The sequence below is a fragment of the Dromiciops gliroides genome, chromosome 3 (genome assembly GCF_019393635.1).
Source record: "Dromiciops gliroides isolate mDroGli1 chromosome 3, mDroGli1.pri, whole genome shotgun sequence".
NCBI classification, from domain to species: Eukaryota; Metazoa; Chordata; class Mammalia; order Microbiotheria; family Microbiotheriidae; genus Dromiciops; species Dromiciops gliroides.
Window position 1 is genome coordinate 505,919,955 of NC_057863.1, and position 26,268 is coordinate 505,946,222.

Below are 26,268 nucleotides of genomic sequence, written 5' to 3' on the forward strand. Positions count from 1 at the left end.
AGGACAAAAAAAGTATGGGAGTGATCAGGAAAGGGGATTTTGGCTTCTTCGCCTTTCTTCTTTTGCAGAAGGCACCTGAAATATTGAATTTTGATGCGCCTATAGGAGATATGGGGATGTTTTAAGAAAATTATGGCTATAATGCTTTAAGATATTAAACTTTAAAAATGTAATTGGGAAATATTTAACAAAATAAATAAAAATATATTAAAAATACTGACTTTAAAACATTGATGTTTAACTATGTTCTAGATGGTGATCTTTATACCTTCTTTATGAGAACATATATTTCCAATTTATAGAGATGTTAAATGGAATCAAGTATTAATACTTAATGTTTTCAACTTAGAATCCAGTGAACTGAATTCAAATTTCAGTGTAATTTTAGCTCTAAAAACTTTAAGATTCTATGATACATTTTTCTGTTTCTTAAAGATAACTCCTTGGGAAAGCTTGAAAGAGGAAATGATATTACTTGTTGGCAAGAAAAAGAATAAAAACTTGTGGGTGAAGATTTTTGGAGGCAGGGTGAATGTCTATTACCTGTCCCTCAAACATCTTACCTTTGAATAGTTCTGGAAAGGAGGATTCAAAAGGGTGACTAAACTTTTATTTCATTGTCTCCTTTGTATGATTTCTCCACGTCTTACCCAAACTTCTCATAGTTGGTGAGGTTTGTATCCATCCCCATTTTCTGATTGTTTTCCTTTGACTATTTCTCTTGACAGAAAACCTGGGCCATGGGAATTTTACCTATTACTCAGCAGTATGCTGGCTATTTGGGCGCTATCTGTATGACACTCTGAAGTATCCCATTGGGCTGGTCTCCTCCAGCTGGGGTGGAACACCTATAGAAGCCTGGTCATCTTGGCGGTCATTGCAAGCCTGTGGAGTCCCAAAGGAAGAGAAACAGTAAGAAATCAGGCTCAAATATAAAATCCTCTGATTGGTTTTTAATGCCCTTTTATAATCTGGCTCCTTCCTGACCTTCTAGTCTCCTTATACTTAACTCTGAGATCCAGTTACACTTGTCTTTTTGCTGTACCTTGAACAGTACTCTCCATCTCCTTACTCATTTCCCATGCATGGAATGCTTTCTTTCTTCACCTCAGCTTCCTAGCTATTTTAAAGGCTTACATCAAGTCCCACCTTCTGCAAGAGCCCTTAACTTTTTCCTCCCCGAGCTAGTGCTTTCCCTCTGAAATTGCCTTCCATTTACATCATATATGTATATAGTTGTTTGCATGTTGTTTTCCCTATTAGAATGTAAGTTCCTCGATGGCAAGGATGATATTTTTGCCTTTCTTTGTATCCCCAGAGCTTAGCAAAGTGCCTAGAACATGTAAACACTTAATAAATACTTGTTGACTTGGCTTGAAAGCATCCAGAATACTGACCCTTCTTGGGTTCCCCCAGGGAGATTCAAACTCTAGGAGAGAATATGCCCTATAGTCACACAGGGAAGAGGATCATAGTTTTCCTTAGGAAGTCAGTTAGCAAGGTCATATGCATGTATAAGGTATTTTTGTTATTTAGTAGGCACTTGGGATGTTTATTAAGGACAGACATGACCTTTGCTCTTACTGAGCTTAGAGTCTTTTGGGGAAATGAACAGATTTTGTAAAAATACAAAAGTACACTGAGAAGACAGGTAGGTTAGACATTGTGTTGGTAGGTAGTAGAAATTAATCAGAGAATTTTGGAAGACTGGAAGAGAGATGGGCCTTGGATTGTATAAAGGAAGGAAAAGATGCTGTATGATTAGTAGGATTTGGGAGATTATTTAGGACATATAAAACATTTGTTCAAAGACTTGGATGTGAGAGAATGAAGATTGTTAGCTTGACTGGAACAGAAGCTTTGGGTGGGGCTATGGGGCATTAGACTGGAAATAGGGACTCACAAGTACTCTGCCAATGTCTTGCTATGTCTGTGGTAACTCAAAGCAACCTGTCATGTTGACTAGAGAGCTCAGGTCTTCAAATTTGGATGATGATGATAATCTCTCCTGGACCACTGTAAGTTACATGATATGGTCTAATATTTTTAAAAACCTTTTTAGGATCCTGGGAAAAAGACTTTTCTACATAGTATAGGGATTTTTCATTTTCCTTTTACATGAAAGTGTGGCTCAATTTCCCTTTGTAGGAGAAGTTCCTGGGAGAGCTAATACTTTTTTTTATTAGGAAATAACACCTAAATGAAAGTTGTACAGTCTCTCACCTTAAGCAATGTCTGGTGGTCCCATTGTATCTTATCTACCAACACAATTTCTGACCTACCTGTCCCCTCAGTGTACTTTTGTATTTTTATGTATATATATTTCTGTTAATTTCTCCAACAGACTCTAAGCTCAGTAAGAGCAAAGGTTGTGTCTGTTCTTAATAAACATCCCAAGTGCCTAATAAATAACAAAAATACCTTTGTTACAGGAGTCCTTTCCCCAATCTATATACTGGCCCTACTGACCACTCCATACTTTGGAATTCAATGATCCATCCACTACTCAATATGACATTAGAAGGAATGGTATGGTACCAGGGTAAGTATCTAGGCTGCTGTGGTTTAATCCCTAATGCTATCCTTACAGGATTGTCCCTCATTCCTTACATTTATTATTGTTTTCAGGAGAGAATAATGCATACTATAACACTGATCTGTACAACTGCACATTTCCTGCTCTCATTGAAGACTGGCGCCAGGCTTTCCACTATGGCTCTCAAGGGCAGACACAGCGACTTTTCCCTTTTGGGTTTGTGCAAGTATGTGGTAGGAAGAAAAGGAGTTTACAGTGACATTGTTGTAGTGATACATCATGTTGATCTGTCTCTTAGAGCTCAACAAATAATTTTTCCTTTGTCTTTCTAAATACGCTGGTATAGGAAGCAAGAATCAAGACTTTGTTTACCCCCATTCACACATGGGGAAATTGAATTATAGATTTAGAGTTAGGAGTGATTTTATAACTCATATAGTACAACCTTCTACCTATTATGAGAATTTCTTCTGCAAGATTCTAGGCAAATTGCTATCCCTGTTTTTCAGTGGCACTTTCAGTGGCCAAGAAGTGTTCCATTTCGTTTTTGGAGAAGGGAATGGTTTTGTCCAAGTTTTATGTTCTTTCCTTTTCTGACTATTCTTCTGTATTCTACGATTATAGGTAATAGAGACAGGGAGAGACTTGTGATTTTATTGATATAAGTAACACCTGGATAAACAAACCATACCAATTCAGATTGGCAACTTTTAGTCTTAAAAAGTTGCCTAGAGCACTGACAGGTTAAATGACCTGTCCAGAACACAGCCAATATATATCAGGAATAAGACTTGAACCAAATCTTCTGCTTTCAGTTTTTTTCCAAATAGCAAGCATTTATTTTCTTTCCCTCTTACCCTCCTTACCAAATTGGGGAGGAGGGGGAGGGTGGAACAAACAAACCAAGTCCTTATAACAAATATGCATAGCGAAGCAAAACAAATTCCTACATTGGCCATATCTAAAATTTTATATCTTTGTTTCTTGTATCCATCACCTCTCTTTCAGGAGGTGGACAGCTTAAAACTGAAGTCATTAAGGAAAAAGGGGTCCCTGGAATCATGGTTGGTCATTGCATTGATCAAAGTTATTAAGCCTTTCAAAGCTGTTTGTTTTTACAGTATTGTTCCATTCCATTGTTATTGTGTAATTTATTTTCTTGGTTCTGCTTACTACAGACTGTATCTGTTGCATGCAAGTTTTCTTGGATCCAAGGATAGCTCTATATACCATGGTTATGCTACTGTTAGAAGAATTATATTCCCTTTGTCTGGAATCTTTCCTCCTATTAACTAAAAGTACCTTCACATTTATGATAATAATTACCCTTATAGGCTTTTTTTCTAATTGAAAAGATGATTCTTGAAAAGCATAAATGGGAATTCTTAAAATGATGAAATGTATTTTCTTTTTTCTCCTTATTGCTCTTGCTGCTGCTGTTGCTGGTGTGTGTGTGTGTGTGTGTGTGTGTGTATACATGAGTGTGCATGTATACACAGTTCATCACCTTTCTATCTAGAGGTAGGTTGCATGTTTCATCATGACTCCTCTGGAATTTTGGTTTGTCACTGTGTTGATTAGAGTTCCTAAGTCTTTCAAAGTTGTTTGTCTTTATATTATTACTGTTATTGAATACATTGTTCTCTTGGTTTTGCTCACTTCATTCTGCATCAGTTCATGCAAGTCTTCCCAGGTTCCTCTAAAGCCATCACCTTTATAATTTCTTACAGTTGAAAAGAGTTGAGTCATTTTTCAGTCATGTCTAACTCTTCATGAACCCATTTGGGATTTTCTTGGTAAAGATACTGGAGTGGTTTGCCATTTCCTTCTTCTGCTATTTTACAGATGAGGAACAGAGGCAAACAGGGTTAAATGATTTGCCTAGTGTCACACAGCTAATAAGTGTCTGACTCATGAAGAAGAGTCTTCCTGACTCTAGGCCTGGCACTCTATCCACTGTGCCACTTAGCTGCCATTTCTTACAGTCCAATAGTATTCCATCACATTCAATATACTGTGACATGTTCAAGCAACTAGGTTGTGCACTGTAGAGAACTGAGCCTGAACTCAGGAAGATCTGAATTCAAATTTGACCTCAGACACTTATTGGTTGTATGATCTTAAGAAAGTCACTTAACCTCTGTCTTCCTTGCTTTATCCAACTGTAAAATGGAGATGATAATAGCACCTACCTTTTAGGGTTGTTATGAGGATCAAATGAGATAATATTTGTAAAGCTTTTAGCCTAGTACCTGGCACATAGTAGGCACTTAATAAATGATTGTTTATTTCATTTCCCCAAATGATGGGTACTCCTTACATTCCAATTCTTTGCCACCACAAAAAGAGCTGCTGTAAGTATTTTGTACATTTGCCTCTTTTAAAAATCCATTTTGTATATAGACCCAGTAGCAGTGTCACTGGTTTTAATAGCTATTTGGACATAGTTCTAAATTGCTTTCCAAAATTGTGAGCTGTGATTAGTTCACAGCTCCACTAACAGTGCATTAATGTACCTGTTTTCCCACAGCCTCTTCAGCCTTTGTTATTTTCCTTTTTGGTCAACTTTGTCAGTCTGATGGATGCGAGATAATAGAGATGCTACCTCAGAGTTGATTTAATCTTATGTCTCTAATTATTAGTTATTTAGAGCATTTAAAAAATCTGGCAATTGATAGTTTGGATTTATTTTTCTGAAGGCTGCATGTTCGTATCTTTTTGGCCATTTATCAATTGGGGAACGACTCATTTCTTATAAATTGGAATCAGTTCCCTAAACTTGCTTCAAAGACACCCCCCCTGCCCAATTTCCCCCTTTTCTATTTTTAGCTGCATTTATTTTGTTTGTGTACAAAGTTTTTAGTTTTAGGTAATGAAAACTGTTAATTTTACTTCCTTTGGCCTTCTCTATCTATTTTTTGGTCATGAGCTCTTTCCCTTTCCATTAATTTGCAAGGGAATCACTTCCATGCTACTATAATTTATGATCTTACTGTTTATGTCTAAATCATGTATGTATTTGGAACTTGTCTTGGTAGACTATGTTAGATGTTGGTCTATATCTAGTTTCTGTTAGACTGCTTTCTATTTTCCTAAGAAGTTTTTGTTGAACAGCCTACATATCTGGATTTATCAAACACTAGACTACTGAGATCCTTTGCTTCTGGATATTGTGTATCTAATAATGATTCCAGTGATCAACCTCTCTACTTCTTACCTGGTACCGAATTGTTTTGATGGTTATGACTTTTTAGTATAGTTTGAGATCTGATACAGGTAGATCCTTTTCCTTTTCAATCTTAATCTTTATGATTATTTCAGTAACTGTTATTTTGAAAATGGTAACAAGCTACAAGCTCTCAAATCTAGTCTTGGAGACTAGGGTCAAAGGAGTCCCATTATGTCAAATGTTAAACCAGAATGACCCTATCTCTTATTAGCTATCACTATTTTTCTTTTTTTTTCTTTTTTTGGTGAGGCACTTGGGGTTAAGTGACTTGCCCAGGGTCACACAGCTAGTAAGTGTCAAGTGTCTGAGGCCAGATTTAAACTCAAGTCCTTCTGAATCCAGGGCCGGTGCTCTATCCACTGCACCACCTACCTGTCCCCCACCATTTTTTTAAATAAAGATTTCCTTTTTCCTTACTACTTTAGTTCCACTAATCACCTCTACCTCTTTCACTCAAATCTTTATCTTTTAAAGCAGCCTTTACATACACACACACAGATAGATATAAAACCTTTCTTTAATAAGATACTTAATTGCTAGATATTTCTAATGTTTCCCAAGAAAATTCTTGCTTTTGGTTATCACATAATTAGTGTTCCTTTATATTTTCATTTTCACTTTGTTCACTTGCACTTGATTAAGATGTTTCTCCTCCCTTATAAAACATATACCCTTTATGTAGCAGCTTCTCAAATAGGATAAATAAATAACTAGAATACTTCTTTTTTCTCATGGCTTTCCAGCTTTACTTTATTTAAAATTCTTCCCATTACAAATTTGCATAGTCATGCAAAATTAATTCCTACATTAGCCATATCCAGTAAAAAGAAAGAAAAAGAAAGAAAAGAACATATGCTTCAGGTTGTAATATGAGTCCATCAGATCTATCTGGAGTTGAATAGCATGTTTCATCTTGAGTCCTTTGGAATTGTGACTGGTCATTTTGCTGATCAGAGTTGCTTAAAATTGATTATCTTTACAGTTATTATAAACTGTTAGGCTGGTTCTCTTCACTTCATTTTGGATAGGTTCATGAAGATCTTCTAAGTTTTTATAAAACCACCCCCTTCATCATTTCTTACAGCACAATAGTATTTTATCACATTCATATACAAGAACTCGTTCATCCATAAATTCCCCAATTGATGGCCATTCCTTAAGTTTACAATTCTTTGCCACTATGAAAAGAACTGCTATAAATATTTCTGTACATATAAATCCTTTCTCTCTCTCTCTTTTTTTTTTGCGGGGCAATGGGGGTTAAGTGACTTGCCCAGGGTCACACAGCCAGTAAGTGTCAAGTGTCTGAGGCTGGATTTGAACTCAGAAACTCCTGAACCCAGGGCCGGTGCTTTATCCACTGCTCCACCTAGCCGCCCCAATCCTTTCTCTCTTTAAGGGTATAGACTTAGCAGCTATATTTCTGGGTCAAAGGTTATGTATAGTTTAATAACTTTTTAGGCATAGTTCCAAATTGCTTCCAGAATTGTTGGACTAGTTCACAGCTTCACCAGTAGTGCATTGGCGTACTTGTTTTCCCACAGCCTTTCCAGGATTTGTAATTTTTCTGTTTTGTCATTTTTGCCAGTCTGATGGGTATAAAGTGGTACCTCAGAGTTGTTTTAATTTGCATTTCTCTAATTATTAGTGATTTGGAGCATTTTTTCATCTATTACTTCTAGGACAACATCTGAGATACCCATTCTTCCCCCCCTCCCCCGACACTGATACCCTTTCATTGATATTCTTGATCTTTTGTTCCTCCAGATGAATTTTGTTATAATTTTTTTCTATTTCTATAAGGCAATTCTTTGGTAGTTTGTTTAATATGGCACCAAATAAGTAATTTAAGTAGTACTGTCTTACTATATTGACTCAGCCTATATGAGCATTTACTATTTCTCCAACTGTTTAGATTTGTCTTTATTTGTAAGAATGTTTTGTAATTGTATTTAGAGGGTTCCTGTGTGTGTTGGCAGGTAGATTCCCAAGTATTTTATATTAACCATAGTTATTTTAAGTGGAATTTAAATTTCTCTTTCTATCTCTTCCTGCTGGATTTTATTGGTGATATAAAGAAATACAGGTGATATGTGTGGGTTTATTTTATATCCTGCAATTTTACTGAAATTAATTGTTCTGATTAGTTTTTTAATTGACTATCTAGGGTTCTCTAAATAAATCATCATATCATCTGCTAAAAGTGATAGCTTTGTTTCCTCTTTGCCTGTTCCTTCAATTTCTTTTTTGGGGGAGTCTTATTCTCACAACTAGCATTTCTAGTATGATCCTGTATTGAATTGTAATGATGATAATAAACATCCTTGCTTCACCCCTGATCTTATTGGAAAGGCTTCTAGCTTATCCTCATCACAGATAGTATTTGCTCTTGATTTTAGATAGATACTACTTATAATTTTAAGTAAAGCTCCATTAATTTCTATGCTTTCTAGCATTTTTTAACAGGATTGGGTGTTGAATTTTGCCAAAAGCTGTTTTTTGCACATAGCTCAGCTTTACTTTATATGTGTAGTTTCTTTATGTTTTTTTCTTCTTGTTTTCTGCACTCAATTTTCTTGTATAACTTAAATATCTTACTTAGTAATATATAAGGTTATGCATCTTAAGGTCATTGATTATCTACTTGGGATAAAATATGTAGGACACTAAATTACTTTTCTTTCTACAGTGTGAATAACATTTGGCATAGTGGGACTCGTTTGACTCTAGTCTCTAAGACTAGACTTAGGAGCTTGTAGCTGCCTTGGGAAGTCCGTTTTGGGTCTGACTCATCTCCCTGACCAGAGGACTCCTGCTTGGTTGATATCTAATACTTAAGGGGATCATTTTTGGATATTCTTGATTTTATTGAGCGTAATGTCTCCCTGAAAGAATTATAGGATCAGTAGTACCAAGAATGAAATTTCCTATTTCTTCTCCAAGGTTAGTTTTGCCACATCTTGGGTCTTAATTGTCCAATAATTTGAGGATCTAGCCTGAGAATACTTAATACCCTGCAGTGTCCATTTTATGTATACTGGAATGTTCTTGAGCTTATTGAGGACATCTGATTGTTATACAAGCTTTTTTCATCACTTCCTTTTTATAGCTTTTTTCCAAGTTCAGATCCTTTTTATTTTCAAGGAATATGAAACCTCCCACCTCAGTTTCAAATGGGCCAGATGGAACCTGAACACTTTCCCTCACTTTCTTCTCTGCCTTTATCAAAGTTAAAACAGAAATATCAATCAAAAAAAGTTTGATATTCATCCTTCCCAGTCCTTGTTGGCTGGGAAATATGCATGCCAACTGTCTTTACAACCTTATTAATTTTATTCTATAAAGAGATGGGAAAGCATCTCAACAGAGAAACCATAATCTAGTCTTTATCCAGACATAACATGTATAAAAAGACTGGAATTAATGTCTGAATTAGACTTTATTCCAGTGGATCCCACAGTGTTATTTTTTTCTCACCATCTTCCAATCTCTTTTTGTTCTATTTCACAGCATCCTTTTTTGGGAAGATGAGTTTTTTTATAGATCCTCCTTCCACTTAAATTTCCTGTATGTTCTTTTCCCATTTCTTCTTTATATTCATTTTGACTTGGACCAGTTGTTCTGTTCACAGTTTTGAAAGTACTCTTGCCACCAGTTCTGGATCTTGTAGTTAGACTTGGTCTGTTGTTGCTGTTGTTGAGTTTCAGTTGTGTCTGACTCTTTGTGGCCTCAATTGGGCATTTCTTGGCAAAAATCCTGGAGTGGTCTGCTATCTCCTTCTGCAGCTCATTTTATAGATGAAGAAACTGAGGCAAACAAAGTTAAGTGATTTGTGTAGGGTCACATAGCTAGTATCTGAGTCCAGATTTGAACTTTGTTCCTCCTGAATCTAGGACTGGCACTTTACCCACCATACCACCTGGCTGTTTAAGACTTGGTTTATCTGTGTACTTCTCTTAAATCATATATATATATATATACATTGAGATTTGAATCCTTGGGATTTGAATCTGGGTCACAGTATAACTGGATGTCATGCCAATAAGTAATTATTGTTATAGTCTGTTGGAAAGAACACTGGCTTGGGAGCTTAGGAGACTTGGTTGCTAGGCCTGGCTCTGGCATGATAGTTAGGGGTCCTTGGATAAGTCACTTAACCTTTTTGTACTTCAATATTTAATGATTTGAATATTATTGTAATATTACTGTTCAGTGAACAGGGGATACAGAAAGGTAAGTAATGTTATGGACCTTATATTTTATTTAGGGATATAGGAAATGAACTTAAAAGATAAGTAACAGTACAATAGTAGTATATAAGTTCAAATGAAAATTGTAGTCAATAATTGATATAGAAGTTCAGAAAAAGGAAAGGCTTTTTAGGATAGTCAAGAATGGTTAGGAAATGTTTCATGGAGGATTGGATTTGAACTAGACAGATAACTGGAGAGAAAGTTAAATTGATTTTCTATTTCAGACTAGAAAAACAAAATGGACAAAAGTGTGGGAGTAGAAATGAATGACATGTTCTGGGTACAAGGGAATAAACACGTTTGCCTTGAAAACGAAGGGCATATCAAGAGAGGCTGGAAAGGTAGAGGTCAAATGTTGATGGCCCTGTTTTCACTTTATCTTTTAGTCAATGGAAAGTCATAGAGGCTGTTCATCATAGTAACATGATAAAAGCAGTTTTTAACAAAATTAAGCTGATCATAGTATACAGGACATTTTAGAACTGGAGAGGATCACAGATTTATAGCTAGAAGGGACCTTAGAGATATAGTCCACCCACTTTATTTTACAAATGAGGAAACCTGCTCAGAGATTTCAAGTGACTTTCAGGGTAGATTTTATATAAGTAGTAATTGACAGAGCTGGGATTTGCACTCAAGACCTTCGATTCCAGATCTAGTTTTCTTTCTTTCTTTCTTTCTTTCTTTCTTTCTTTCTTTCTTTCTTTCTTTCTTTCTTTCTTTCTTTCTTTCTTTCTTTCTTTCTTTCTTTCTTTCTTTCTTCTTTCCTTCCTTCCTTCCTTCCTTCCTTCCTTCCTTCCTTCCTTCCTTCCTTCCTTCCTTCCTTCCTTCCTTCTTTCTTTCTTTCTTCCTTCCTTCCTTCCTTCCTTCCTTCCTTCCTTCCTTCCTTCCTTCCTTCTTTCCTTCCCATCTTTCTTTCTCTCTTTCTTTTTTGCAGGGCAATGAGGGTTAAGTGACTTGCCCAGGGTTACACTAATAAGCTAATAAGTGTCAACTGTCTAAGGCTGGATTTGAGCTCAGGTACTCCTGAATCCAGGGAGGGTGCTTTTATCCATTATGTCACCTAGTTGCCCCTTAGTGTTCTCTCTACTACATATAGTTCTCACTTTATGCAAGTGGACTGTTCTGAAGATCTCTACATAAAGAGATTTTTATGTAATGCTAATTTTCCCACTTCCTGCAATGGTAATATACCTTGACTGCACTAATACAGTCTAGCCACAGGGAGGCACCAGCACCTCTGCTTCTTGAGCCAAAAGGACATTTTCTCAAACCTAGACATTAAAGGTACTTCCCATACTATAAAAATCAGTTGAAGTATTCGCAGGCAGGAAGGCAGACACAAGGGGGCCTAACACAGGGGTGGGGGAGCAAAGGTCTCTGCTCTCAGCCCTGGAGATCTCAAGCCAAGCAGGTAGTCTGCTGGTGCTAACAGTCTCTCCATACATCTATTCTTCTGTTTTCACTGGGGGTGCGGTGGTGGTGGTGGTGGTGGTGGTGGTTAGGGTTTTTTTTGGGTGGTGGTGGTGAGGTCTCAGAGCCGTGGGTTGAGGGGCAGGAACAGAGAGAGAGAGAGAGAGAGAGAGAGAGAGAGAGAGAGAGAGAGAGAGAGAGAGAGAGAGAGAGAGAGAGAGAGAGAATGAGAGCACAGTACTCTATGCTAAATTTAACGTAAGTGTGTTTTTGGAATGTGGATTTCTTTCAGAATTCTTTATATAAAGTTCAATTTGCATAATACCAATTTAGTAAAGTGAGCACTGTCTCTATATTACAGTGCTAACCTAGGGTTATTAGTGAGGGCAGCACTAAAGTGGCTGAGCAGTTCTCATCTCTAAAATGAGTTGTATTAGGTAGTAAGATTTCTTTTAGTATTAAAATCCTATCATTCTATGTTTTATATTCTGGAATATCATATCTTTCAGATTCTGCATAGGGGTCTTCCTTCTAACCTAATGGCATATGCTATCATTTTTCCTGCAATAAATCTGTGACAGGTCAGGAAAATCCTGAAAGAAAACCAGTTCCTGGTTTTGCTTTATGACTGACTTGTTTGTGCTTGACTGTCCCTGTTCTTCTCTTTTGGATTTATTTTTTGGAACTATCATTTTATTCCATTCTCACTTTTCTCTTTAATAATTTACTTCCTGCAATTGCATATACATTCTAGTTTTCATCCTCACATGAAGTCAACTCTTATATAATTCTTAAGATTTAGGGAAGTTTAAGGGTTTAATCTTTAGGAAATCCCATACCTTTGGAAACTGGGGAGGTCTTTATACTGATAAAATAGTTGTTATTTATGTAGGTCCTCCCAAATGTGGCCATTTGTATACTATGATGGACCTTCATTATGGATAGTAACAATTCATCAAATGACTTTTATAATATGTGCAGAACCTTTAATGTCTAGGCTTGAGAAAATGTCCTTTTGGCTCAAGAAGCAGAGGTGCTGGTGCCTCTCGGTGGCTAGACCATAGTAGTGCAGTCAAGGTATATTACCATGGAGAATCAAGAGTAGGAATTTGTGGCAGGATCTCTTGCTTTCTCAAAATAAAATTTCGTTATAACTCATTTGGCCAGGGCCAACTGACTAGCAGGAATGATTACACTTTAGGGGTGTGGGTGTGACAGTAGAGATGGAATGTCTTTGAAATAAGGAAACATTTCCTCAGTCTTAATTGACTAACTCTGGGCTTGACCTGAAGCAGTGAAGATCAGTGTGCTCAGAGCAGTTCAGAGGTACCAACAGTAGTTTTGTTCCAATTAGGTTACAGGATGAAAAGGCCTGAAAGTGCTGCTCTTCTTATCCCTACTGTGGCTTATAGAATAGTTAAGATATTGAGCTTGAATCCTTGCTGTGAATTTCTAATCTACTGAGTATAGTCCTGTGATCATCATCATTCACAGGAACTTCCCACTTGGATTTCCTGGTTTTCACAGTTTACTTTTATAGCTTTTCATTAAACAAACACCGGCCCCCGCCCCCCAACTCAACACTCATATACCATGGCTTAACCATGTTTCCTGATAGTATCCATGCTGACTTGGGATCTAATTTATTTCTATATGAAAGTTGGGAACATCTCTATTCCTATATAATATAAAGGGACCCTCAGTGATTTTCTAGCTGCTCTCAGTTTTCTTCTTGACTGAGGTGGCAGACAACTCAGATTTGCCTGAGTTTGTAGGAATGGTTTCAGATGATTGATGACACTGTGCTTTAATGCTGTAGTTTTGTGGGTAGGCAGAAAATGGCAGAAAAGGAATTGAGGCAATGTAGTAAGATGTTGGGAAGATAAGAAATGCAGGTTCTATTCCTGACTGACTTATCTACCAAATACTGATTAGATAATTATGGTTAATGAATTAGGGAGATTGTCTAATGGGGTGAAACTGGTGTACTAATGTTGTAATTTAAGTATAAAATGTTTTACTAACAAGATGGGGCTAGAGGGAAGGAATAAAGTGATACAAGCAATAAAGAATATCACAAGATACAAAAAAGGGCAAAAGACAGTTTCTGTTTTCAAGGAGTTCACAGTCTATTGGGGAAGGCACATAAACACAACTATGTAGAGACAAAATGTAATATACAAGATAAGTTGACGTTACAGCACTAGCATGAAGGGGCATCAGGAAAGGCTTTTTTTAGAAGATGAGAGTTTAGCTAGTCCTTGAAGTAAATCAAGGAAGCCAGGAGGCAGAAAAGAAGAGGGAGAATACTTCAAGCACAGGGGACAGCCAAAGAAAATGCCCAGAGTCTGGACAAAGGACTACAAGGAGGCCAGTCACTGGATTGCAGAGTACATGGAAGGGAAGAAGACTGGAAAGGTAGAAGGGAGACAGGTTGTGACATGCTTTTAAAGCGCCAAACAGAAGATTTTGTATTCTATCTCAGAGGTGACAGGGAGCCCCACTGGATTTTGTGTGTAGTGACATGGTTAAATCTGCACTTTAGGAGCATTAATTTGACTGTGGAATAGAGAGATATATTGGAATGGGGAGAGACTTGAAGCAGGGGGTCCAACAACAGGCTATTACAACAGTCCAGGTGTGAGGTGATGAGGACTTACATGAGGGTATTAGCAGTGTCAGAGGAAAGGGAGTGTATATGAGAGATAACATTAACAAGATTTGGCAAGATATAGATATAGAGTGATATAGGATATAGGGTGAGAGTAATGAGTCAAGGATGACAGCCAGCCCGTGAGTCTGAGTGATTGGAAGGTGGTGGTACCTACATTAACAGTAATAAGGAAGTTAGGAGGATTTTTGGGGAAAGATAATACATTTAGTTTTGGGCATGTTGAGTTTGAGATATCTAAAAGGCAGCTGGGGAAGTGAGTTTGGAGGTGAGGTTAGGTTATAGCTAGAAAAGCAGATCTTAGAATCACTGGCACAGAGAGAAGAAAAGTATTACAAGAGGGCGATTAGTTTGAGCAGTCAAAGAGCTGGAAATGAGGTGGGCTAGAGGAATAGGTATATGAAATGATTAAACTGAGGAAACGTGAGGTTGGGGTGTTTGAAGGCATATCAACATGTGTGTTTAAGTCCCCTAGTATAGGGGCTAAAGTTGTGGGGAGAAAGATTGTGAATTAGGCACTGAACTCATTGAGGAAAGAACGGGGGCAGTATGCTGAAGGTCAGTACATCTACCAACAAATACCAACACTTTGATTGGGTGGTAGATATGAACTGAATGAACTTCAGAGAGGTTACTGAGTGATAGTGATAAGAGGGAGAACCTGGAAGTGGTGGGAAGAAGCAAGAAATATTCCAACTTCCCCACCTGAAAGTGCAGCCAGTATTGGAAAGCAGGCCTGGGAGGTTGTGTCATCAGGATAGAGCCAGGTCTCAGAGCAAGAAGTCTGAGTGGGAAAGGAAGATTTTAGATGAAAACAAAATTTAAAACTATGGAGCATATATTCCAGAGCACATTGGAAAGGGGAGCTTCAAAGTGTGTGTTTGAGTGAAATGGTTTGGTTAAAGGGATTGGGCAATGAAGGACAGAAAATAGGTCTGATTGATAATAGGTGGTTCATGAGAGTGAACAAGTGTTCACAAGATAATACTTGCTTCACAAATGTGAACAAGACTATGTGGAGTTTGTTAATAATTTTAATCAGGTTTTTATTGTCCACAGGGGTTGGACCTTAGGATGGAGTCCTTTCAGGGTTTAGGAAACCCAGGCAAGCAGTTTAGTACCGGGAGATGACAGAGTGGCATTAGTCCCCTTCTCCAAAGGCAGGAGAGGCTGAAGACTTGATAGAATGGCTTTTCTCATTTTCCTTAGAAGGGAGAAACTGAGGGCTTGATGGAATGGCATTTCTCCTCTTCCCATGGGAAGGAGACCTGCCAGGATGTAATGGCATTTTCTCCTCTTATCCCAAAGTCAGGAAGCTGGTGCTAAATGGACATAGATAGATAAACACATGGTAATTTTTGAGAGGGGAAAGCATTAAGTGGAGGGATTATGGAAAGCTTTGTGGAGTTGACTTGTGAGATGAGAAGAGCCATTTCCTCCATAGGAACTTTCTGACTACCCCAGTGGGGCAGCTAGGTGGCGCAGTGGATAAAGCACTGGCCCTGGAGCCAGGAGGACCTGAGTCCAAATCCAGCCTCAGACACTTGACACTTACTAGCTGTGTGACCCTGGGCAAGTCATTAACCCTGATTGCCTCAAACATTCGGGGTCCTCTTCAGTCCTCCTGATGTATATCTTGTCACTGGACCCAGAAAGCTCTGGAGGAGAGTGAGGGTGGTGACTTTACATAGCCCTTCCTCACTTAGTCATGACATCACCTCCCAATGTCATGGTCCTCTTTGAGAACAAAGGACAAAAACAATTGTTAATGTCCTCTCTTGTCACCTCATCTCCCCCCCCCCAACCCTAATGATCACCCTCTATTCCATAATTGAAATAGAGGTATATTATGGGTATATTCACTTATCCGTGTACATGAGTTCCTTGTCTATATATAAATATGTGTCTATATATAAACACTCACATATCTATCTCACTGCATGTTATACACACACACACACACACACACACACACACACACATATATCTCACCTAGATTTTAGCAGAGTATTTGACAGATTATCTCTTCCTATTCTTGTGGAAAAGATAATCTAGAAGTAACTGGATGATAATACAATTTAGATGTAATCAGAACAAGTTTAAAGTTTAGACTCAAAGTGTAATTGTTAGCATATAAACTCCCTGATAGGGACTATTTAATTTTTGCTTTTGTATCTCTAGTACTTGTCACAATGTCTGACACATAGTAGGCATCTAATAAATGCTGGTATAGATTGATTAGTTCAAAGACAACTTAGCAGGTCTCCAGTGTATCCTGGGGATCTCTGCTCAGCCCTGTTCTGTTTAACATTTAGATAAAGGCACTGATGCCATGCTTATCAAATTTGTAAATGACAAAGCTGGGACAGAACTAGCATCCAAAAATGTCTTGATGGGTTTAGAGCAATGGTTTGAATCTAATAGGATGAAATTCAGGAGGGATGCTAAATCTTACATTTGTATTGAAAAGTAAATTTCACAATCACAAGGTGGGAAAGACATGGTTAGTTGGTAGTTTGTCTGAAAACGATCTAGGGTTTTAGTACACAGTAAACTCAAGATGTCAGCAATGTGAAAAGGCATCCAAAATGGCTTTGGACATTGAAGAGTCATATCTCTTAGAAATAAGGAGGTGATAAGAGTTCTATAATTTCCTTTGGTTAGACCACATTTTAAGTATTATGTTTAGGTCTGGGTGCCATAGTTTGAGAGTATCCAGAGGGTAACCAGGATGGAGACAGGCTTTGATTCCATGACATGCAAAGATCAGTTGAAGGAACTAGGAATGTTTAGCATGAAGAAGATAAAACAATTAATTTTTTTTTTAAATACCTTAAGGGCTGTCATATAAAAGAGGGATTTGTACTTGGTCTCTTTGGCTTGAGAGCAAAACTAGGAACAATTAATAGGTGCAAGTTATAAAAAGGCAATTTTAAGCTTAAGATTAGGACAAATTTCTTAATTAGTAGAGCTGCTCCAAAATGAACTACCATGATGGTAGGATTCCTATGATGGGAAGTCTTCAAGCAGAGGCTAGATGTTGTATTGGACCTTCTTAGGTGGGTAGCGGTGTGTGTGAAGTGGATGGATGGATATGAGATGGACTGATAGCCCCCCTTCCCCCAACCCTTCCAACTCTGAAATTTCTTTGATTCTGTGATTCTTCTATATCTTCCTTGTCCACTCTATCCCAAGTGATCTCTACTTTCTTTGAAACTCATAGCACTGTTTCTACTTTTCATTGCGTATTTAATCATATGGAAGGGACCATATTTTATACTTTCCATTCAACTTAACTCAGTAACTGTTGAATGATAGGTCACACAAGAAAGAGTCCTTCTAGTGGGGAAAAAGTTACTAGTCTGAGAATCCTAAGATGTTACTCTGAACAACATTTTTCTTCTTTAGTTATCTACAACTGTGTCTAAGGAAGAGGATTATGGATTCCCAAGAATCCGTTGGCACCAAACAGCTGATCTTGGCTGTGTCCCCAATGTGAGGATGCCCAATACTTTCATGGCTGTGGCAATGGACCTCTGTGATAGAGATTCTCCTTTTGGAAGGTACAATTTTTGCATTTGGCTTGAACAATGTGTGACCATTTTGTTCTGAGGCATGGCCACCAGTGTTTATTTTGAAGAGAGAAAAGAGAAATGGCTCAGGGCTTTTTGGGAAAGATGATCTTATGGATGAAATGGAAAACGGTAAGGTAATATGAGTCAGAAACCAGATGGCTTTAGGGTAGGGGTGGGGAGCAGCTGCCCTAGATGAATTTCTTTGTTGAAACTAGGACCTTTTAGCTACTCTGGTACCTGACCTGAAATGTAGTCATAATTCTTGGTGAGAGGGAACTTGAGGCTTCTAAGTTTATCATAAGATCTACTATTTCTTCAGTTCAGTGCCATCGACCAGTTTAAGGACAAAGGGCACCAAGCCACACCTTTTGGACACCACTCACCATAATTCTGTTGGACAGTCTTGAGTTATAGATGCAGATTCAACCTTGTGCTATTTGGAAAATGTCGTAGATGTTTATTATTATTATTTTTTAGCTGATTGAATTCTTTAAACCCATATTCCTTTCCATGTTCTCTCTTATAGCATTCACCCTAGAGATAAACAGACTGTGGCCTATAGGTTGCATTTGGGAGCCCGTGCTGTAGCTTATGGAGAGAAGATGCTTCCTTTTCAGGGTCCGATGCCTGAAAAGATAGAACTCTTAGCTGACAAGGAGCTTCTCAAACTTGAATACCACCAGAAAATCCAGGTGCAGAAGCAAGATGACAAGATCTATGAGGTGAGGCATAGCAAAACAAATGGAGATCTTATAAACTCACCAAGGGTCCCGAAGCTCAAAGCCCTATATATTTAATTTTAACATTTCTGTGGGTCAGGACTATTACCAAGAGTGAAATGTACAACATATGTGACAAATATTATTAGCAAGTTGAGCACATAAAGCAAATTGAAGGCAAATCTTATAGGAGGGAAACAGCAGAAAATGGGGCCCTATTTAAACTGCAGTCACGCTTTCTCTGGGTTATTGCAATGAGTTTTGCTATCTTACAGGTCATGTACCTAAAGGCACTCCTGACTGCATATTAACCTTGTGCTTTGACTGACTCTGATAGTGTTAAAATTTCATTAGTGATTATTTTGTGATAAACAGGTCCTCTCTTAAAATGCCAAGTGTCCTTATGTGGGTTAAGCTTTGACAATTAGCTAGCTATATCTTAGTATAGGATTTTTCATAGCATTCAGTTGGAGGAAATACATACCATCTGTCTGTGGCCACATAATTAATAGCAGTTATGATTTGAACCTAGGTGTTTAGACTCTAAATACATTTTTCTTTGAACTACAGATTTTTTTTTCTATGTTATTTTTTTTCTTCATAACTAGCCTAGGTATTAGGGGTCAGAGGCCCTGGGTTCAAATTTCAACTCTACAATCTACTATTTTGATCTTGGGCAAATCATTTAACTTCTCTGGGCCTCAGTTTCCTCATCTGCAAAATGAGGAGTTTGGACTATATGACTTCTGATCTTCCTTCCTGTGAGCTTTCATGGAGGGCAGCACTAGAACAATGGGGAAATGACTGAAGGGAAAAGATGGAGGGCGCCAGAGGTAAACCACATCAACACAGAAATTTTGTTTGCCCATCTCTGGAACCACAGTCACCATTCCTATTTATCCCATACACTCACATTTAGCTTTCATCTACCTAGATAGCCTCATCTCCGTTTGGATTGTCCCTGCTCTCCCCATGCCCTTTTGAGGGTAGAGACTGTCATTTTTGTCCTTGTATTACGAGTGCCTACATTAACAGGCGCTTAATAAATTCTTGATGATAAACCTGCAGTTTGTGAAGGCTACTTTTTTGACTTAGGTGTAAAATCCAGGTAGTCTTTTTTTTATCTTAGATCCTCTCATTTACTTGGAACCACAGGTTTTGGTCAAGATTGATCCTTATCTTATTTATACAATTAGTCAATTTATACTATTAGTTGTGAGATTTAAAATTGGATACAAGAGCATTAAACTCCCCTACTGTTCCTTGAGCTTCTGTAAGTAAAATTGGTAATCAATGAACAGTATCCTCTGGCAATTGTAGGGAGACAGCCCCATCTGGAGCACAAGATATGGTTGCTCTAAGCTTGCAAAGGAGATCACGACCTAATAAATTTACAGGGGCATCAGGCATGAGTAAGAATGAATGTTCCACTGTTAAGGGCCCCATAGATACCATGCGAGGGTTCAATTTTGCCACTCTCTGGGTTTTTCCTGAGACTCCTACTACATTCAAAAATCCTACAGGTCTACACCCAGGGTCTGGTTTGCTTATCAATACTGATTTAGAAGCTCCTGTGTCTAGCAGACAATCGTAATATAGTCAATATTATTAATCTCCTTATTTGGGGGGTTCTGACTTAGGTCTACTATCCACCGAAGGTTCCTTGTTTTCCAGTTCTTCTTTCTTTACTCCTGACCCTTAAGAAGCAGAGACTGCAATTGTTTGTTATCATGAGAAGCTATCCTTAAATTTTCTTCTGTGATATATGTACTTCTTTGTTCCCGTCTTGGCTGATTTGCATAGCAGGGTCACTTCCAAAATTACATTCTTAGCACCTGTCTGAAGTTCCTGAAGCCTTGAATGTGAAAGGTTTGCTAGATAATACCCATCCAGGCTAGCTAGTCAATAGTGGTGGCCTCTGCTCTGGTCCTTTATTTTTTGAATGAATAGCACTTTACTGTATGCCAAGTACTGTGCTATGCAGTAGGTATAAAGTGTTCTAGTTGTTTTAACTATAAAGACTTGGTTCTTCTTGCTTCCTTTTCTTAATTATAAGAAATGTGCTCTTGACTTGGAGTTACTGTTCTCTCCTATTGTTATTAATGGGTGGACAACCAGCCCTAGTCTTTGGGGATTTCTTGAAACCTATCTGACTTGACCAAATCTGATCAGCTGACTGGTTCTGTTCTTGTTTCAGATCTCATGCTGCAATGACCACCAGTGTAAGTGGATTCCAGCCCCTATGGGCAACTCCTCCTCCCATAGTCTAGCCCTTAGAGTTGATTCCTGTCATGGCACTGTGACTGCTCTCCGGTATGCCTGGACTACATGGCCATGTGAATACAAACAGTGCCCCATTTACAATCCTAGCAGTGCTCTGCCAGCCCCACCATTCATCACAGTCATTCCGAGTTAAGACTCATGATTATGCAAAATTTGGGGAAGAAAGGAATGGGAAAAAAATGATTTGGGCTGAGATTTAATTTCAATTTAGCTCTGATAAGATCATGGATGAAATGCTCAGGTCTTAAATTCCTGTTTGGTTTTCTATAAATAATCATGGGTGGAACCTTTAAGAAGCTAGCCAGAGGGTACATAAGTGGCACAGTGGATTGAGCATTGGTCCTGGAGTCAGGAGGACCTCAGTTCATATCTGGCCTCAGGAAAAGAAAAAAAAAGTCAGAGAGAACTGAGTGGATTTAATATTTTAGATAGAATAGTGTCACTAGTATTGATATTTTCTCATAGAAGTTCTTCACATTCACATTGTGAGAAATCGTTTGGGAGGCACTATTTTAAATTTAAAATTTAAATGCTGTAGGAAAGCCCAATATTTAAGAAAGTCTGTTTGCTTTAAAGTGAAATTATCACCTATTTTATCTGTCTCTAAATTTTGGGTTTCTGTATATTATGTTTCTAAAGGAAAGCAAACTTTATGATGATAAGCAATATAAAAATAAAGTTATTTTGGTTACTCTAGGGTGTTTTTTACCCCTTATAATTGCCTCTTATTAAGAATAATACTTTAATATCAAATTATGTGCTACCTTTAATATTTACAAAATACTTTCCTCACAACTCTGTTATCATCCCTGTTTTATAGATGAAGAAACTGTGAGGCTAACCCCAGAGAGCTAGCAAGTCAGGCAGGGTTTGAACTCAGGTCTTCTGAGTCTTTCTACCACCCTGTTCAAACCATAGACTAGATGCTTCTTATATTACTGGTTAACTTAAACCTTATTAAGCCAGGTCTTATCAAGCACTATTAAAAGCAGTCTGATGAATGAAAGAATACCATATTTATTCCTAACCGATATTTTTAGCAGAAATTATACTGCTGAAATTGGAAAAGTCTCCTATCTTAATTGGTGGTGTTCAGAATGAACAGGGTAAATCTGTAGGACTGCTGTAAAAAGTTTGGAATAGGTAGTGGAGGCTTGAGACTAGTTACCTCATGTAGCAAGACCAAGGAAACTATTCCTAACAGTACCTAGTGATGTCTAGAACAGAATGGTAGTCTAGGAACAAAGAAAACTAGAGCTAGGATAGCGGTGATACAAGCCCAGACTTTAGGACTGTCTCTAGGGAAGTGGCAGAAAAGATAAGGAAAATACTGACTGTACATAAAGGGCTAGACTTCTCTAGCCTCTATATGTATGTTCAAGGCTCTTGCTTTCAATGAAATCTTACTATAAAAATAATGTAGCAATTTGGGCCAAAGGAAGGATTCAGATTAACATGTAGAACTAGATGATAAGGTGTTAGCTTTGCTAAGTCTGAATCATCTTTTTCTGTAATGTGAGCTTTAGCAAAATGAATTACATGAAGGGAGAGGAATTCACTTTAGCCTTAGGCAGAAACAACAGCAGCAAAGTGAAATCCCGATTACAACATTTTGAAAACAAAGCAGGAATGAGAAGAAAAGTTTATTACAAAAGATAAAAACAGCCAAAGTCTTTATCAGGGAAAATCACTGCGAAGAGATCTCCTATGATACAATGATAAAGGTTGTCAATGCTTCCATCACCACGACTGGGTTCTGCTACTTTCATATGTTCTGAGTTTTATCGTAAGTTAAAAATTTCACCATGATAAGCCTGGTGTCATCTCTGTTGCCTTGTTCAATCTGAGGACTGGGCTGGGCTGCACTGGGATGGAGACTTAATGTGCTGCAGGTGAGTGTCTGGCAGGGACTCATGTGTCAGGAACATGGGCTGATAGGATGACACAAATGATGCAGGCTGGAGCCCTGGGAGATCCAGAGATCCTAGAAAAACAATATAAATTCTACTGCTACCTGAGAATGCCAGGTCACAATTCTGATAATATAGGAAAACGAGGCCTTTGTCTACAACTTTTACTTAATTTTGTCAGGACTGTCTTTCCAATAAGCCTTTGCAGTATGAAGGGCTATTTTTATATAGGAAGAAATGTGAAGGGACACAATGTCAGAGTGAGTTATAGGTAATAGTATAATTCTAATTTAGTCCTCTAGCTCCTTAGATAAGGGCTCTAATGTAGGCTATGTTGTTTGACCAGGCTCAGTTATGTAGAGAATATGATACCCTCCATCTGTGGGGAGACAATCCAAAAAGGCAGAACCAAAATCAATCCCTAAATATCTTTGGCTCAGAGACTGAGGTTTTCAATGCCCTTCCTTGGTAGTATGTCAGGAACAAAACTGACAGGGAATAGTTTCCCTTAGATTCTTAGGACTGAGATGCTAATTCTAGCAATTGTGCAGTAAAGTCACTCAAAGCAGGAAATTTTATAGTCTGAGATTTGACTCTACTTCCAGTTCATACCATACAAGGCCTTGGCTTATAATGATGTCAAACAATGGGCAGAGGGATAGGGTAGCTGAAAGTTTGATAATTTCAACAAGAAAAACAAAAGTGAGGGAAGTTACCTGGTAGAATAGGATCATTGTGATCTTCTTCAAAGGCCTGTCTCTGAAAGGCCTCAAAGCTCATAGCTGCATCATTGTCTGGCAGCCCCTGGGGGACCTGACCATCCCCGGGTTTACACACATCAAACTTCACCCACTGGTAACTGTAGGATCAGAGGGAGCATTCCTGTGAGCAATATAATCTCAGACCCCCTAACCATTTTATTATACATTTGGGCACTATGTTTTTATGAACATCATTCAACATTCATATCCTGATCCCTTCAAATATACCTAGGTTCTCCCAATCCCACTATATTACTTATTTCAGATAAAAGAAACTGACTGGCATATTTAGAGAGCCCTAGTTTAGCCTTAGATTCCCTGGTCAACTGACAGCTATGGTTTTTCCTCTTTTGGGAAAGCAGATATGGCCACACTCACTTGACACATTTCCGAGCTCCTGGACAACTCTGGATCAGGTTGTGAATGGTTGGATGAGAAAACCCAAAGAAATCAGCTCCAGATGGAAGCACATTAGGAAGTAGCTTCCCCCTAAACAGCAAGGGGAAAAATTGAAATAGCCTGCTCAGGAAGACAAGAATCCAAAAGCCAAGAAATAAGACCTCAGTCCAAAGCTGAGAGCAATGAAAAATGTCTTGATGTATCAATGTGTGTTATTTTGCCCATCAGTGGGCTAACTCACCGAGTGGCACTGATGATCTTAAGTAGTTCAGCATGACAGGCATTTGCAGAAGAGCCCACAATGGCATTCTCAGGGTCATCCTCAGGCACAATCTCAAACTGGGAAAGAAGATGATGGAGTAGTTCAGGTATATCTTCCCAAGGAGGGCAAGAATACAAATCATGCTACTCTTATAAATATAATTACTTCAATGGAATCTGGGGCTACTCTGCCTCACAATGGACACTGGGTAAGAATGCTTCTCTCAGAGGAGAGCCACAGGACAAAACGAGAACCCAGATATACTTGGGAAGGCTTGGCTGGCTTGTGGGCCATTAATTTATCCAGAGTGCTCAGGCAGGTTGGTATATTCCTAGCACTCCTTTTCAGCAAAGTTCAGAAACTCTTAAACCTCCACTTAAACTCAAAGTTGTAACCTAAGTAAAAACTGACCAATGAAGTTTAAGAGTTTAAAACTCGGGCATAGGAAGTAGTGATTATTGGGAAATTGGACAATGCCATAGCTATGCTTTAAGAAAAAAAAAATAGAAAAAAGGGTTAGGAGTTTTGTATCTCAGCTTAGTTTCTTTCATGCTTAGCCCCCCATAAGGTCCAAGTGGGTCAAACTATGTGGCCCTGAGCTTCTTAAACTGGTAGGTCATACTCTGAAAACTAACTGCAGCTATAGGACCTACATAAATATTCCTAGAAAAGTAGTACCTGGGGCTGCATACCACCATCCTTGATTTGACAGGTGTATAAACACTTCTGGTCCGGGCACTTCATGCTGGCATACACTCGGGTACTGCAGAAACCCACAGGGTAGATAGCGCTCTCATCATGGAAGCCAGGCCGATCAGTGATGATCTACAGTGAAAAGGAAACCCCCCACCCCCACCCCCACCAGGTTTTTGGTCACTACTTGGGGCCACCTGGAGCTGACAAATAGTGACTCATATCCCTGGAGTGTGTGTATAGCAGAAAACTGACCTGGTCTTCTAGGGACTAGTATTCTAGGAATGGTATGGATTGGCAAGGGGTTACTTGCTAATGGGAACAGACCAGAAATGTCTCACTAACATTTAATCCCATTCCCAAATTTAACTGATCACCCTCTCTACCCACCACTGGTCTCACTCACCTCCCCTAGGCTATAAACTGTTAGACCCCCTAGTCCGATGGGAAACACAGGCCGTCCTGAGGGATCCAGGGCAATGGGCTGAACCAGCTTGCGAGCACCTCCCTCCATTTTCTTTTTCTTGGATGCTTTCTTCAGAACTGAAACGCAAACCTGGGGTCACCCACTTTAGGCCCCTGGTACTGAGGAAAGGGGCTGAATTTACATATGGAAGATACAGATAAGTTTTCTGGCTCTACAAACTGCTTTGGGCACTGGGATTTCTACTCAGGCCCTTAGTGTTCTTACTAATTCACCCACCCTTGCACCCAAGGGTCTTCCCCCTCTGAGAGCTTCAGTTTCATTATCTAAAATTCTCAAAGCCAGGAGACTTTTCCTAGAAATGACCTATTCTCTAATTTTACCTCTCTATCCAAAGGAGATGGGAGTCCAGCTTTTTTTCTTTATGTCTAATCTGAATTTCTTCCCACCAGTTCTAAGGTGTTTTGGTGGCAACATATAGACACCAGTCACAGTGGCAGGTATCTGCTATGAATGTGTGAGGAAACTGCTAGACCGACATCCTTAGGCAAAGTACCTTCCACTTTGTTGTTTTCTTTTCCTTTTTCTTTTTTCTCCTTCTTGGGTTTCTTCCCAAATGGTTCTTCAACCACAGAGCTGGATACAGGAATAGGTCCAGCTCCTTGAATGGGACCCACAGAGGTGGCCACACCATAATTCAAAGGCAGGTTAGAACTATGGGTGGTTGCTATAGTCTGGGTCTCCCCTTCAGTCAGAGTTTGCAGTTGAAGTAGCTTTTTCAGGAGGTACCTTATAAGGTGAAGAAGGGTAAAGATTAACAGTATAGTGTATATTTTATCAGGTGTTCCACTTGAACTTTAGGCACTAGCAAATACTAGAACTGTGTACAACATCATCAACATTATACAGTAGAGCGCCAGGGTTCCACTGGGTTCAAATCTTAGCTCTGCTTTTAACTAACTATGGTTCTCAGGTAAGATTATCACCTTTCTGAATAGCTTCTTCATCTGTAATAAAAGAATAATAGTATTCAAATTACCTACCTCAAAAGGCTGTAGGGTAAATGCTTTGTAAACCATAAGACATTCTATGAGCTATTATTATTATACTGGCTATGGAGGTGGGGGGAAAGGGAAGGAG

General features: G+C 38.6%; 2 protein-coding genes across 4 annotated transcripts in view; one reads left to right on the forward strand and one right to left on the reverse strand.

The window, feature by feature from the left end:
* SIAE (sialic acid acetylesterase) overlaps positions 1-22,276 on the forward strand; it is a 43,391-nt gene extending 21,115 nt beyond the window's left edge. The window contains exons 5-10 of the mRNA XM_043994210.1: positions 729-912; positions 2,433-2,542; positions 2,629-2,762; positions 17,511-17,665; positions 18,204-18,399; positions 20,594-22,276. Of these exons, the coding sequence (XP_043850145.1) occupies positions 729-912; positions 2,433-2,542; positions 2,629-2,762; positions 17,511-17,665; positions 18,204-18,399; positions 20,594-20,812 (998 nt within the window). The 3' untranslated portion in view covers positions 20,813-22,276. The remainder of the gene's footprint in view (positions 1-728; positions 913-2,432; positions 2,543-2,628; positions 2,763-17,510; positions 17,666-18,203; positions 18,400-20,593) is intronic.
* TBRG1 (transforming growth factor beta regulator 1) overlaps positions 597-26,268 on the reverse strand; it is a 28,003-nt gene continuing 2,331 nt past the window's right edge. Inside the window, exons 3-9 of one of the 3 annotated variants that reach the window (XM_043994213.1) lie at positions 25,685-25,917; positions 25,111-25,247; positions 24,690-24,836; positions 23,991-24,088; positions 23,729-23,839; positions 23,306-23,448; positions 597-885 (exon numbers count right to left, since the gene is read on the reverse strand). In XM_043994213.1, the coding sequence (XP_043850148.1) occupies positions 875-885; positions 23,306-23,448; positions 23,729-23,839; positions 23,991-24,088; positions 24,690-24,836; positions 25,111-25,247; positions 25,685-25,917 (880 nt within the window). In that variant the 3' untranslated portion in view covers positions 597-874. Of the gene's footprint in view, positions 886-22,306; positions 22,664-23,305; positions 23,449-23,728; positions 23,840-23,990; positions 24,089-24,689; positions 24,837-25,110; positions 25,248-25,684; positions 25,918-26,268 lie in introns of those variants that run through there. The other 2 variants (XM_043994212.1, XM_043994211.1) reach the window with 2 other exon arrangements.